At 44.8% G+C, this 15,676-nt stretch overlaps 1 protein-coding gene across 1 annotated transcript in view; it reads right to left on the bottom strand.

Moving 5' to 3' along the window:
• The window catches only part of LOC125900578 (latent-transforming growth factor beta-binding protein 2-like), a 103,194-nt gene that overhangs the window by 52,190 nt on the left and 35,328 nt on the right, over positions 1-15,676 (bottom strand). The window contains exons 4-8 of the mRNA XM_049595666.1: positions 12,645-12,898; positions 11,445-11,633; positions 8,342-8,542; positions 5,778-6,061; positions 3,966-4,068 (exon numbers count right to left, since the gene is read on the bottom strand). Coding sequence (XP_049451623.1) covers positions 3,966-4,068; positions 5,778-6,061; positions 8,342-8,542; positions 11,445-11,633; positions 12,645-12,898 — 1,031 coding nt within the window. The remainder of the gene's footprint in view (positions 1-3,965; positions 4,069-5,777; positions 6,062-8,341; positions 8,543-11,444; positions 11,634-12,644; positions 12,899-15,676) is intronic.

The raw sequence follows: 15,676 nt of genomic DNA, 5'->3' as shown, positions 1-15,676 counted from the left end.
TGACCCACTTTTATCTCCATACAGAGCAGGCCTTCTACCACTGAACTGCCATGGTGTGTCTAGAGTAGCCTAGAACGGACAAATCAAACAGTGGCTCTAGACAGGGACATTTGTCTTTTTGCATTTTCATATCAGCCACTGTAGTCCCCCAGTACGCTTGGCACACTGGAGAAGTTTCTGTTTGTTGCAGTGTTGCAACCTCACCACTAGATGCCACTAAATCCTACACACGTGAATTTTAAGTCATGTAACAAATTAACTTATTTCAACCCAAACCATAATCTTTTCTTAAACTTTACCAAGTAGCTTTGTTGCCTAAACCTAACCAAACCGCAACTGTGTCACAATGTTAACCACGTGTTGAAAACTGCGACCATTTCACAACAATAAATAGCGCCTGTTGCTGGTACTCCCCAGCAGCCATATATGTTGTTGTGGGAGTCATTGGTAAACGACTTATTCTCTCGTTTAGGTATGAGGACGTGTTGACTCCCACGGATAGAGGTGGAATAGAAGGCAGGGTGAAGACAGCACGTGACAGTGACATCATGATGACCTTGATGACCCAGGGAGGTAGAGTTAGGGGAAGCCAAGGCTCCTGTGGGTGTGGTGGTTACTTTAGGCCCTGGGGATCCCTGATCTGGCTCCTTGGGAAGCCTCCCAGCCTCGCAGACGGGGAGAGTCACAGAGAGGGAAGCTGCCCAGCAATGACAGATGGGGAGACAAACGGCTTGTGGAATTCCATTAGCTGTGAAATTCACAGTGAGGGAGGGGTTGCCAGCACAATTATACAGAGTCATGCCAGCACTACAGTATGGGTCAGACTCAGGCCACAGCAAACGGCCTTCAGTTGGCTTGTTGAACCTCAGATTGCTTTACTGATAGAGATTTATCCGTAAGTCCTCGCCAGAGGTGCACAAACCACACTATGCTGGCTGAAGGATAAACTTCTCCTCAGTTTCCGTGAGCTTCTTATGGGACCTGTGCAACCAAACTGATTGGAGCAAACAGCTTAACTTTACTCAACAAGTCACTTCTTGTCTCTCATCAAGTCTTTTACATTTTGACCACCTCTGTCAGATCTCATCAGGTTCTCTATCTGAAAGGACATTCCTAGATTATCTTAGTTTTAAATTCTAACAAAAGTGCACTGTTTAATGTTTTTTCTTCATGCCTCCTCATCATCAGAACCAGAGGGATGGAGCTGACTGCAGCCTCTACTGGTTGATCTGGATCTCATTATGACCCAGGAATCCTCAGCATGTGACTTTTAAAGACTCTGGCTCCTGAAGGCTTCGGCTCCCACTGAGATGGGATGCACTGGCATTTATGCCCTACATAACGTCAGACCTCCATCACATACAAACAGACACACACATTACACACACAGGCATAATCTCATCCCTTATTGCCACAGCAGTGACATAAAGTCCTTGGAGTGTAATAATAAATAATTCCCAGCTATATAATGTCGTCAGTTGTGCTGAAATGTGTATACATTTACAGACATAAAACAACCAGACACAGCACATCATGAGTCTGTATTTGAATAAGTGCCCTGACACACCAAGCCAACATTCGGCCGTCGAGGGGCATCTGCTGCCCTAGTTTTTGCGGTGTATCCTGCACCACTGCCACTAGTCGAGCCTTGTCTGCTGTTTATTCACTGATTCAGCATTTGAATCGGTGTTGGAGATGGCGGAGCCCATCAGTGAGTGAGTGACATAACTCTAATTGGCAGTTCAGTGCACAAGAGGAGAAGCAGAAGTGAGCAAAGCAAGCAAACAGCTTCAGTGAAGAGGGTGCGAGATTATATTGTTAGCCTTTGAGCTCTTTAGCAGAAATGATTTGTAATTGTTTGTGTTATTTTTCAGTTGTGCACAGTAAATATAATTTGTTCTTTCAACATCAGCTAGCGTCTAGAATCTGTCCTGTCGGTCTCACGAGTTCCCTTTTTGAATGATGAATACAAACTACCACCGCGTGCTGGTATGGAGAGTTATTTCCTCTCACACAGGTGCAGAACGTATGTGCTAGTTGGCCGTAGGCTGCAGTCTTTGCGTTGTGTTCAAGTGCAACTTTCTGACCAAGACATAGGCATGGGGCGATGCAACAGTCGGCCTTCGTCACCACTAGTTCTTTGACAAAGCACTGTGCTGATTATCAGTTGATACTGTACCAGTCACTACATCAAGTGAGGCTGATACAAGTATGGTAACAGTGATGTGGGGGCAGAATGGGCCCACAATAGGATAATAGGGATACCTGAAGTAAATCTAGCAAGGCTTACTAAAACAGAACTGTGTGTCGCCATCATAATGTGGTCATGTTGGCATCATCTATAAAAGTAATAAAGAAAATGAAGTAGCAATGCTCCCTCTCAGTCAACAGTGCATTCTGTAACCAGCTATAAACTGACCTATGGTAGCATTACACCCCTAAATACAAGCTGGGTTTTCATGACATCATTACCACATACTCAACAAGAGACACAGGAGACTCTTATAACACTATATGGCTTTTCCCCACGCTGCAAGCCGACAACTGACCCATTCACTCTGAAATAAAAAGGACAGCATCGTTTTTCAGGGGCTGTTGTCTCCAGGTGATATATCATTCCTGTCTAAGAAAGCATACGTCGTGGCCAGTAAGGGAGGAATGCAGCTGAAACATCTAGCCAAGTGTCTAAACTGAGAACAATAACACTCTGGAGGAATTCAAAGCATTTCTCTTATTAAAGCTCCCTCCAAGACTTCTGGGACATACTTCATGACTTCATTTTGACTTAATTTTTCCTCTGTTTCATTCTCTCTATCCTGTCTTCCCTGTCTGCGTGTGACCTGGGACCCCTGGCTTGCAGTACGCTGCCCCCCAAAACAACCACAAAAATGAGCAAATGGGGTATTCATTCTGTTTCTCCCCAAAACTTCAAAGGAGACAGCAGAGGAAAACATCTGGGAGCCAAAAGAGATCGTGCCGGGGACTTAGGAATCTGGCATGCCGAGGGAGATAGAGAGCGGGAGAGAAAGGAATGGATCGGCATCTATGATAGATGGAGACAGTGAGGGATGATGTCTGCTTCTGATTAAGGTCCGGTCAGACATTAAACAGGGTATGAGGACTTTGACAGCCAACTAACATCTGTGGGCATGGCCATAATATGACTCTATGTGAGAATACCGGGAAATGTCCCCATGTGCCACCAAAGCTGCTTCCCATGAGGCTCTTAATAGCGAGTCCTGCACGAGCACAAAGGGACCTAATCACGCCCTTCAAAATGACACGCAGAGCTGTCAGGCCGAGTAAAAGTCTCCATCTACAGTGAAGGGTGTCACCACCCACCCTGCCTGCCGGCGTGCAACCGCCCTCCTGCTGTTTCCCGAAACCTACCGCAGCTCTGGTTGGGAAGCAGCCGAACTGCGGCTGTTCATTTCCTCACTTTTTCAAGGCCACGTTGGCTCAATCTGCCCGCAGGCTGGGTGGCACTCCTGCCAGGCTCTCATCTTGGTGCTAAATGTGTTTTCACTTGCTTCCCAGTTTTGACTTTTATGCAAGCGAAAACAGCTTCATTTTTACAACTGAGTGCATAGCCGAGTCACACAGCCGCCTCTGAGGATTCTAATGAAGGCTGCTGTGCACTAATCCTCATCAGTCATCAGCATTGTTTAGGCCTGTGATAAATGCTGTAAAAATCCACCAAGCATAAACAACTGCTGCTTAAGAATATAACAGGCATCACTGACTAAACACCTTAATATACAGCAGAACCCAGCTGCATCATGTTGTTTTGAACTGATGTGAATAACAGCACAAGAAAAGCGAGAGCTCAACATACCAAAGGCACAACAGAAAATAATACCAACAGATTTAGACCAGATTAGAAATAGATTAGATTTAAGAATGTAATGGAACAGAGAGGAACAAAAAATTGCTCAGATCTGATGGCTTGAGTCAGGAGGGCTTACCTGGTTTGGTCGGACACTTTTGGCACTTGTTGAGACCCCAGGAGGCGCCCACGCTTCCACAGCAATCATCCTGTTTGGTTAGGCCTGGCAGGGGCTTGCCACACTACAACAACACACATCTGCGTCAAATCTATGAAACAAGTTCTGAGAACGGAGTATTACATGTTTGTGCATGCGTGCTTGTTTGTGATATGTGTGTGTGTTGGCTAAGGCAGGATTTGTAAGTGTGTTTGTGTCAGAATGTGCGTGTATACCTATCTGCAAGGACAGAGTGAACCAGACACATCTGAGACTGGTTAGTAGGAGGAGGACATAAGCAGTGAGTCTGAAGAACAACTATGAACCTCCTGGCATGCCTTATTAAGGCACTTGGCTAATTGTGAAGAGAGATTGATATCAGGCCATACTTATTGGATTTTTGGCCAATAGAGAATTATGAAACTAAAGAGGCAACAGAGAGGACATTCATCTGGAGAACACCAAACTGGCATACTGGCAGGAGAAGAGGGAAAACTACCGGCAAAAGCTTTTGTACGTTCCTTCTCTGGGGTAGTTCTTTTGGGGTTCTGAAAAATCAATGTGACTAGAGGGTTTAATTTCAAGCTCTCTGTGAAACCAGAGTAGAGAAAATAGGAACTGCAAATCAGCACAAACAAACTTGTTCAGGGAATATTGCTGGCAAAAACAACTCAACTGCAGATTTTTGTGTTGTTGCAACTGCAAACATAAACGCTAAGAGTCAATCACAACACCTTATCACAGCCAAGAAAACATATGCTGTATTAAGACTCAGATTACCCAAACTCACGCACTGCCATTTAAGCACTTCCCTTTCCTAACTTCTTTTTCCCTTTGATGCATGTCTGTTGTGACATACGTACATTACCCCGACCATGCAGAGGACAGTAAATCTGCAGTGCATGCCATATTGTATGCATGGTACTGTACACACCATGAAAGTCTTCCCATTACAGGACCACATGGGCTGGATTTCTAAGCTTAACTTTTATGCTCTGAATGTATCCTTACACATAACAACTTATGTTGGGAAACTGGTGGAACTTGAGATGACCAGTGTGGTCAGGGCTCATAAATCCTGGACATCATATAAATCATAGCCACAGGCCCACTTCCTGTTTGAGACAGCAGCAATCAGAGAGGGTGACGGAAGGAGAACATAATGGTATCTGTGGTAAAACAACACCTTCACTCACTGGTGTCAACACCTACGATGGGCTAGGATACACCAGGTGGCTTACATTAGCTAGCAGAGGTGGGGGACTTGAGCCACATGAGTTGCAAATTTGAAGACGTGAGACTTGCTTGACTAACACTGATAAAAGACTTGACTTAGGTTCGACTTGTAGTGATGACTTAAGACTTGACTTAGACTTAGAAATGATTCGAGAAGACTGGATATTTCTAGATATTGAGAAGTTGCGTTTTGTTTTGATTGGGTGATTCCTAGTGGAATGTGCGGAAACCTGGCAACCTACTAGGACGCAGCAGACAAGCAGAGGCCAACTCATGAGGCTGCTATCATGGAGGGGACTAGTGAAAAAAATAACAAGATTTGGATTCAAGGATTATGTCAAACACAAGGAAACTATATGAATGTGTTTTCTTAGCTAACTTATTAGCTTGACTTGTGACTTGCTTGACCTGAGGAATGACTTAATTGTCTCGCTCGATGTTTAGCAGAGACTCTACATGGCTTGTTTGATCCTCATCAGAGTAACCTGGGACTAACTTGATTAAGTATTAAGACTGACGCCTCTGTCAGCTAGCGGACTTAATGATTTCACACAATACCTGTCCATCAAATGTTTCCTGAAAGCATCTTCCAATGTGTCCGTTCTGACGGTTTTGTGATCTGGTGTGGCCATTCCCATTCCCACTGGTGTGTGGCTGCCTGCTGCTTTGCTCATTGGTGGGTTCATGTCCATTTCCAGGCTGGGAGCGCTGCTGGACAGAGTGAGCCCCATCTGTGGTCGCCGGTCTCTGCCCAGGCTGGACCCGAGCAACTTGGTGGATCTGGACTTCGGCATCTGGAGGGTGCTGAATGTGGACGTTCACCAAGGATGGGTGGAGAGACACTGGAAAAGGAGAGACCCACAGTCTATATAGAGGATAGTTTATAGTTTCAAATTTTGGATAGTGTAAGTGGAAGCATTGTCAGCCAAGGGATAAAACCTGTATATACATACTGCAGTTTGCGAGCTATCAGCTAACATCCTGCACAAACTTGTTCAACACACACTTGCTGCTTGCTTGCTTCAGCACTGAGTTATGAGATCTACATGGGGAATTCCCGGCAATGAAGACACTATTAAGATACAGCGAAACAACAACAACACAAAGAGTTTTGGATTCTCTGGTTTAAATCAAATCATCTTAAAGACCGAAAACAGATTTGTTGAAGAGCCGAGAAGATGTTGCAATGCCGAGAATGAGCTCTTTTGTCCCTCTGACAGAGGGGAAGCATCTATCTTCAGGGAGTGCCAGGGTTTTTTCCCAGAATCCTGACCCACACTCATGAATCATAGTCGCGCAGTCAGACGGCAGGGAGAGTCCAAGGAGAAGAAATAGAACTTATCAAGAGTTCTGGACATGAAACAGAGTGTATATATAAACCATACAAACAGGACGGATCATTTATTTGTGTGACATGACAATACACATATTGTACTCATGTCATTTAATTACCATTATTTAATTTAATTCAAAGTGAAGGATGGAATAGTGGAATTTAGATTATCTAAGACAAAGCTTCTGCTTCTACTTACTGTTCGAGCGAGATGCTGAGCGAGGAGGAAATAAAAAAAAGAATATCAGAAGAAATGGAAAGTGAGTAAATATTCTACATTCAGTCTTACAGTATAACTTCATGATGTGGCCTTGCTCTGTTTCTAATAACCACCTCTGTTTGATAAAAGCAGCATTGTGTGAACAATATGAGGACTTCCACTGAGTCATCCATTACCTATTATGCTCAAAATAGAGTCTGACCTCCGCTGCTGGCCAGCATAGGCAGAGCACTACAGGGTGCTGAAAATCAAGGAGTAGTCTTAAAAAGCATGAACTGTGATAAGAAGGAGAAGTGGAGCAACTGGCAAAGCATAAAGGACCCCGTCACACCAGCCTTTAAAAAAGTGGAATTTCCCAGTAAAATTAATTTCCCTGGAATAGCTGCAATCAGGGGAATAAATCTTTTGTGACCAACCAATAGCAACTCGTCTTCACAGTGCTGACTTTTGGAGGAACGAAGAGCCAGAGAATCCAGAATGGAACAAGCTAGCGGTGATGCACCATTCCTTATTTAACCCTCCTCTGCTAGAGTATAAACAACTCTACAGAAGAGGAATGATTCACAGAACAGTGTAACTTTCATTAACGAAAACTATAATGGAAAGTGTTCATCAACAACCTTTTTTTTTTCCATGACTAAGACAAGATGTTCACGAGCTACAAACAGATCTTAAATAGTGAGAACTATAAGAATATATATGTTTTGTGTTCATTGACGAGACAAAATAGGACTAAAATGTTAGTGGTGGACTATCGGACATTCAAACTGGAATGGAATTGGAACTTTTCCTCCAATTGTCCGTCTAGTTTGTCTGTCAAAATAAAAGCAATGTCACTGCTTGAATTGGTTGAGGGATGTGTGCAAATTACCAACAATACAGGTGATAATGATCCAAACCGACAGCGAGTTAATGACAACAACATGATGGCTTCAATGCAAAAGAGGATTTAGTTGGGAAAAAGAGAATGGATCTTTGGACACACTTTATTCAAAATTTGAGAGATGTGAAAACACAATGCCCTGTGGCAATGGGAGACAGAGAGATCCCTGTGGCCACAAATTAGGAAGGAAGATTGCAACCAGCCTCAGGGGACACTTTAAAGAGCACCGCCCTGCAATTTATGCCACAGTAAGTTAGCAATCTGTAACAGTGAAGGATAAGTCTTACTGTTAACTAAGCATATAAAGTTGACTAAAATATAATAACTTTTGTTGACTGAAACTGGACTAAAATCAAAGGATAATAATAATAAAACTAATGAGCATGTTGATCTAAAGTCAAGACTAAATCTGAAAAAGCTGCCAAAATTATTATGAGACGGGAAGTGAGCTGGAGCTGAGGTTGACATTAATCAAGCATGTCAGTTGGAGAATATCTTTTTCCATCTTCAATATGAAGGCTGTAAACAGATCAGTACAAATACAAAAGATATTGAGACTGACTACCACTAGCACGTTAATAACTAGTGTGCCAGCTACGCTAATTATCCCTACAAGCGGTTCCAGTGAATTTTGCTGTTCTACTTCCTGGTATGAATGGCCATTGGCCACAATGCTGGGGGATTACCTTGCTGATTAGACAGTGGTAGAGTGTACATGGAGTGGGAGGGAGATTTAGATCCCTGGGAGCTGACATCCTTGTTGGGGGCGGTTCTGGCAGGAGTCGGGGCTGGCAGGTGGCAAAACTTCCCTGTTGAGTTTGATGGACACCAGCACTGGTCCCTGCCGATACATCGCCCTCCATTAAGACAGGGTATCTGACAGAAATCTGCAGAGAGGATAAAGAGAGAAACACAGGGGCGGGGTGTGTCAGAGGTAAAGGGAAAAATATGAAGAGGTTTTAGAAGTGAAAGATTAGTTAGCGTACACAACACGCCACAATTAATTGTGCAGATTTATGCATCCTCATGCACAAGGATCCGTTAATGAGAAACAGAAGGGGTAGTCCTAATAGGAAGGGCATGTACCGAGGCTTCATGTGGACAGGCTTTGTTTGCAAACGGTTAGCAATGGTCATGCCGTTCTCTTTGGTCCAACCAGACACCAGTTTCAACTTTATCCTGAGGGTCCTGTGCCGCATCTCTTTCACTTCGCATGTTTTGCCTCACATGAGTAATTACATACTCCTGTGCGTGGTGATGACTGGTGATTCATCCTGTTTTAAAACAAGTACACGGACATCTGTATGGAACACTTGCCTGGCAGGCAGCAGGAAAACAATGCAAATTTCCCAAACTATCACATCTTGGAGAAAATTTCAAAGTAGGGCAACTGGCTCTGAACCATATACATTGATTTATAGTTTGCAATTCACCATGTGGAGAGAAAGAGAGGAAAGGCCAGCACTGTCCAGATGGTGTCTGACAGTACTGCTTTCACAGCCCTTTCACTGGCCTTATCTTTTGGCATACGGGATGGGTGCCAGCCCAGCACCCTACATACCTGGGCCTGCTCCCATCTACAGATTCGCTCTGACCTGACCTCCCCTAACTCAAAACATCAAAGACTATGAAATGAAAAAAATCTATCCAACCGTGACGAATAATAAAAGCACCATTTTGGGGCACGAAGAATGAAAAAGTGAAGCACCTCTCGGGCTCAGTAGCACCACCGCACCGTGAATATGAGGACTGCTTTACAAGACAGCTGGAGATATGGATGGCCCATATACTATGGGATGAAAGAGAACGCTAGTGATGCAAACATGCCATCCTCTCTGTCTCATTGAGACAGAGAGGATGCCATGAGTTGCATCCTCTCTGTCTCAATGAGACAGACAGTAACACACTAACAGGGTGCAAACAGGGACCAGAGAGACGCTGGAGACTTTCTATGGCATGTAGGGAATGAGCTCCCTGTCACATAACATTAATAAAATTGAGACTGCAGGATGAAGAGAGGGAGGGATGGAATAAGAATAGAAGAGTAACAGGGAATGGAAGGGATTATGAGAGGAGAATGTGAATAGATTGAAAACAGAAAAGAGACATTGATGGAAAGAGAATGAGAAAATAAGTTGCGCGAGAAAAAAAGATGCAGAAAAAGAGAAAGGTCCAGCATTGGTGTCCGCACACACAGGAAGGCCTCCTCTGATTAGACATGCTGGCTAAATTATCAGCTCAAGGAGGCTATTAAATCCTCTCAATGTGGGATGCAGGTCTGCGCTGCTCTGTTTCAAGCCAGTCCCACTCCGACATGGGGCAGGAACTATTCTTAGACAACAACCTACTGTCGACTGTGCGCCACGCTCCCTGTCTGCCTATCTGTCTGTCCATTTAACAACCTCTAACAACCAAACACACGCACACACTTCTCACTCAATAAACAGACTTCTACTCAATCTAATATCAGGCTTTAAAGTAAGTGCTGTACACAGGGTGCGTATCAAGGGAGCCTGTTATAATTACCCAGCCAGATTTTACTGCACCGTGTAGGGAACATAACAACAGCATGAGATAACTGTTTGCTGTCCACTTGACATTCCTCGACGAACACGCACACCCCAAGCAATAACAGGATGCAAGCCTAAATGGCAACGCAATCTCTTTTTAACGCACTCTTTAACACATGCTTTTGTATAATGAAGGGAGATCTCTCAAGAATAAAAACGGGGCATAAAAACAAACCCGCTGCTCAGGAAGGCGTGGAGGTGCCAGGAATGTAATCTTGGGGAAGGCCTCTGCCAGGACGCTGAAGTGTTTGGAGTATCTACGCCATGTTCCAAAACCCCATTAATGGGCACATAAATCTGCAACATCAACCTGTTTATATATTCATAAGTCAGCTAGGTCCTCCCCAAAGAGCCTGGTGCACTTAAGTGAAGGTTGGTTGCATGTGTGAGTTTGTATTTATGTGACTGAAGAGGGCTTGTGTGTGTATGTGTGTGGTATGTGCACCCTCTAATCCACAAGTGGTAATTAGGCTGAGCCTTAGCTGGACCCTTAAAACTGATGAGAAAACTAAGAAACATGCCGGGGTACGACCCTATCCTTGGCATTGACCGCCCCTTCCCTTCCCATGGACACTCCTGTGTGAATTTGGAGCAAAGCCCCCCGGATAAATGGAAGGTTTAATGTAATCCCTATAAAATCCTGTTCATGCTGCTACTCTTTCTCCCTTTCTGCCTCTCCCTCTCCTCTTTCATTCGTTCCTGCTCTCCCAGGGAGCACGTAAAATGGTTAACGGCGGGGCCAACCGCGAGGTGTAAACCGCAAAGAGATGGGGCTAAGTGTTGGGAGCGTGGGACCACCAGCTCCACGTGTGTGTGTGTGTGTGTGTGTGTGTGTGCGAGGGGGAGATTAGCCCCCTATTACAGAGCCCGCTTTTAATCTGGTCTACCCCCATCTCTCCCGCTTTTCCCTGTCTCTCTTTCTCTTTGACAGTGAGAGTTTTTAACGTAGCTCTCAGCTTTAATCTCCACCACTCTGCCTCCTCTTTGAGGCTGGTATTCAGAGCAGACAGCATGCCACTGGGAACCCATTTTGTCAAGCTCACCCCATAAAAAAGAAATAAGCAAGTAGGATGGAGACACAGGGAAAGTGTGTGAGAATCAGAGAAGTAAACAAGAGAGGCAGTGAAGGAGAGGAGAGGAGAGGAGAAGAAGAAGGATGGCAAGCAGGCAAGAAAGATAAGGGTTAATGATAATCGGAGGCCCAAAACTTGACACTCACAGAGACGGAAGCCCTGGTTCTTTGGCTGCTGCTGCTGGTGCTGCTGCTGCTGCGAGGTCTCACTGTAGACTGTTGTGATGTCTCCCTTCTCACAGTTGTTGTAGCAGTGCCCGTCGCTGCACACCCTGCGGCACACCATGGGCGTGAAGACGATCTTGATGCGGTCCAAATTGGAGGTGAGGTTGGCCCCTGGAAAACACACACACACCTGGGTGAGCGGGAGCAGTAGCAGAGACAGGCTGGAGACGAGCTGCATCCTTCCTCCTTCAGCCTCACTGTGACACACTCCCCGTCTGGGCAAAGGGAGGTTTATAAGTGTGCGAGGGTGTGTGCTGACGGCTGGGCAGTGGCACGCTGCAGCTGAATGAGCGATGCACCACACGCCAACAAATGGGGGAAAGAATACTATTAGGTATCAGGCTTGCCTCCAAGCCCTTTATCTTTGGGAGAAGGTGTTTTGGATGTGTGTATGTGCAAAGGAGACCAAAAAAAAAAAGAGAGCCTGAGTGCAAGTTAACATTGTGTAATGGTGGGAAGCAGTTCAACAGCCGTTGCTGTGGTACAGGACTAAAAAACAAGAGAAGCCTGAACAGCAGACAGCTGTGTATGCTGGATGGTGGATCAGAGGAAGATGAAGTAGTGAAGGGAGAATAAAAAATTAGGAAAGACAAGATCACATTTCTTTTTGTTGTGGGTAGAGGCGCCAGGGTTCAGTGCCTGTCATGTCGGAGAGGTGACAGGGCAGATTCCCAAAGATATCAAAGCATCAACACACAAGAATACACACACACTCCCCTCCAGCGGATTGTGGGCCAGCAGAGCACACACACACATACACACACACACACACACACACACACACACACACACACATGCTTACATAGTGTATGCAGCTTTCATATCAAACGTCTGTCTGTCTGGTGTGATGCAGACCACAGAGGGGGGTGGGGTGGTTGGACAGTGGAAGAAGGGAAGTGAAGCCTGGGAAGCTGCCAATTTTTTTTCCTGTGGCTAATGTTCCATTCAACGATGACACCATACATGTGTATGTATGTCTGTGAATTGAGCCATAATAGGTCGTGTTTGTTTTGACGTGGCTAAGGAGAGTGGAAATGTTAAGTATGCATGTAAAGTGAGACCAGATCCAAGTTTTATGATACTCTTTTTACAGTGTGTAATAGATACGTTTTTAGTTCTTACCTGGGGGTAATAATGCGTTGTTGTACTGGCCGTGCAGCTGGCTGTCGCTGGTAGGCCTGTGGGTGTTATAGCCATGCCCGTTCCTGTATCCATGCCAGTTCCTGTGTTCACTGCTGTGTCCGTTTGCGTAGCCATTGCCACTGGGTAGAGCGTTGGAGGTTATAGGCCCAGAGGATGATGGATATCGTTTCACAGTGCGGGAGGTCCCAGTCTGCTGAGGGGAGGAGTCAGGGGGTCCCCGTCTCACTTGGGTCCTGTTACATCATCACAAGACCATAAACATATGACCTCAGCCAAACGTTAATGTCCCACACACATACACACTCACACTGAAACACCCATCAGCAATGTACGTGCATCACCGTGAAATCCATTTAAGCGTGGTCAGTGTGTGAAGCAGAAAATAATACTCCTGCGAGACAAACATGCTGTCTTAGGTCATAGCTTTGCTTAATTGATTTTATAGATGAGACGCATGATTTGGAAATAATTTTGTTTTAATCAAATTAATAATACCATATCATTCTTTAAGCACAAAGGGTTTCTCAACTAACATCTGCTGTAAGCCACAGAGCCGTGACCCTTTGCTAATTAATGAAAAGATTCTGTTTGACATTAAAGACATTTCGCAAGAGAAGATTTTTCATCACTGATTAACCGAAAAATAAAGGATCAGGCAACCAAAGGGAATAAGACTCACAGGTTTCAGTTTGTGTGTGCGTCTGTGTGTGGTTGGCCTCAGAGAAAAGTGTGTGATTAAACACATTAGATCTTTCCATCAGGACTACTAAACCTTTCCATCACCCATTGTGTCTGCTTGACTAGATTATGAACTCCCTGTTCTGTCTGACTGTGGCCAACCAGGGAGCAACATCCTGCGCGCTGCACCGGGCTGGAGGAAGTATTAAAACTAGGGTCAAGAACAAAGCTCGTCCAGGGCTGCGAGGGGCACGTTTTTTACCGGTGAGCATTTGATTTGGGTCAATTACTGAGAGCTGTGTTGCACGACCTGGAAGCTGAGCTCATGTGAGCGACCTGGGGGAGGCGCGTGCCACTCAGACAGACAGGCAGACGTTCCTACCTTGGCTCTGGGGGTGTAAGAAAAGCTCGGGGAGTGCTGGGATTCAGCCCTGCGAAAAACATCTGGATCCCACTGATCAGCCCAGACAGACAGTCAGCAGAGCAAGACAAAGATGAACTGTGCCGGATAGATCAGAAGAACAGCTCTACAAAGCACACCTGTGGCCCTGTAAGGTAATTGGGGTGTAATCAAACCCCAAATGAGGATATAAACCATGCATTAACATTTATTACATGTGGTTTTTAGCCACACACCACGTATTTACACACTGAATGAGCTCTTTGGACCCACAGACGATAATCAGACAAATAAACACATGTGCGCGCTGCACAAAAATGCATACGTGTACACACACATGCTTGCACACACACATACACACCCTGTCCCAGCTGTGCTAGATGTAGCACAAGCCAGTGCATGCCTCTTTATTCAGAAACCACATTCCTGCTGCCAAGGGAACGGGACACTAAATGAAAAGGGAGACAAACATTTGATAATGGTCTCTCACGTCATCTTTTTCGAAAGACAACAGGCAGCACCTATAGCTGACAGCTGCTGACCCAGATCCTGAATCTCCAGGGCGGGGCCCGGAGATAGGATGTGACACGGGGAAACAAGAGGTGCTGGTGTCAAGGTAGTGAGGACTTACAGGAGGTGGCTGACCCAGCTACACCGTCCACTCCAGATTATGAGTGGGTTTTTCCATCGCTAACTGTGACACCTGGCCCGCAAGCATCCTGCCTCACTTCCTCGGCTCAGCCAGATGTTGCTCTTTCTGTCTCTCTCACTTTCAATGGCAAAGTGACTTCCTCCCATCATGAGCTCACCGCTGCCCTCTCTGCCTGCAGATCAGAGGCCGGCGAGGGCAAGCACGACTCACTCTGCACGTTTGATGTCATCATTAGGAACTTCAAGGCCCCGGCGATCCAAGGAGAAACCATTCCCCGCCATGTTCTGGGTGACTTGAAAGCAATTTTGAAGACCTCTGCCAAGATTGCATGGAACATGGTTTGAACAGACAGATGGGGAAAATGTTTTGGATATCAAATGATGGCCATACAGCTTTAATTAAATCTCCGATGGTGCTGATAAGAGAGCTGCTGAATGAGCATATGGTCCAAAGACAGAAATGAGAAAAAGAAAAACGATTGGAAAAATATATTGAATTTATTCTGCTAACATAGTTTATATATTTTAAAGTTGTGATTTTAGTGGTCCCTATTACTATGAAGTTATTATTGTTGGACTTGAGCAATATTACATGAGAGTTTTACCTCAAATAATGATGGTAAAGCTCACCCACGATTGAAATATTGCAATACAACAGTTACAGACAAAATAAAAGATAACATGTATAAATGTACATGTATATAAGATAAATGTATTCATATTATGGGGCAATTTTCTTCCAAAATAAAACTCTTTTTGCTAGTGTTATCTCCCTTTCCATGGAAATGTGTGGGGTCTGTACAGCAGCCAAAACAACACTGATGTTATACTCAAAGTTGTGCTTTCTGAAATGTTGTGTTTGGAACACAGACAAATAATGGACGTAGCTACTGTGACATCACCCATTCATTGGTTTGTGGGCTCCCATTTTGAGGCCTCGAGTTTGGCATTACTGTCGTCACCATCTTGGATTTTTGGAGCCAGAAGTGACCATATTTGGATTAAAAAAGTCTGGCACTGTGCAGGAGGAAGGGGTGGATCTGACTAAGAAGCCAAGAACAGTAGCAACAGACAGCCTGTCACTCAAAATGGCCAGCCCTTAATTGTGCATAACTTTAAGCCTTAATAAAATGTAAAGGAGTACGTTTTGTATAAATCCATCCCTATACAGTTGTCATGAAGAGGGAAATTAGATATAGAAACCAAAACTGTTTTTGTACCAGACTATGAACATGTTTATTTCTGCTGTTAAGTTGGGCATGTTAACATCGGGGGTTAATGG

This window comes from Epinephelus fuscoguttatus, linkage group LG14 (genome assembly GCF_011397635.1).
Source record: "Epinephelus fuscoguttatus linkage group LG14, E.fuscoguttatus.final_Chr_v1".
Taxonomy (NCBI): domain Eukaryota; kingdom Metazoa; phylum Chordata; class Actinopteri; order Perciformes; family Serranidae; genus Epinephelus; species Epinephelus fuscoguttatus.
This window is presented reverse-complemented; position numbering and strand designations above follow the sequence as displayed.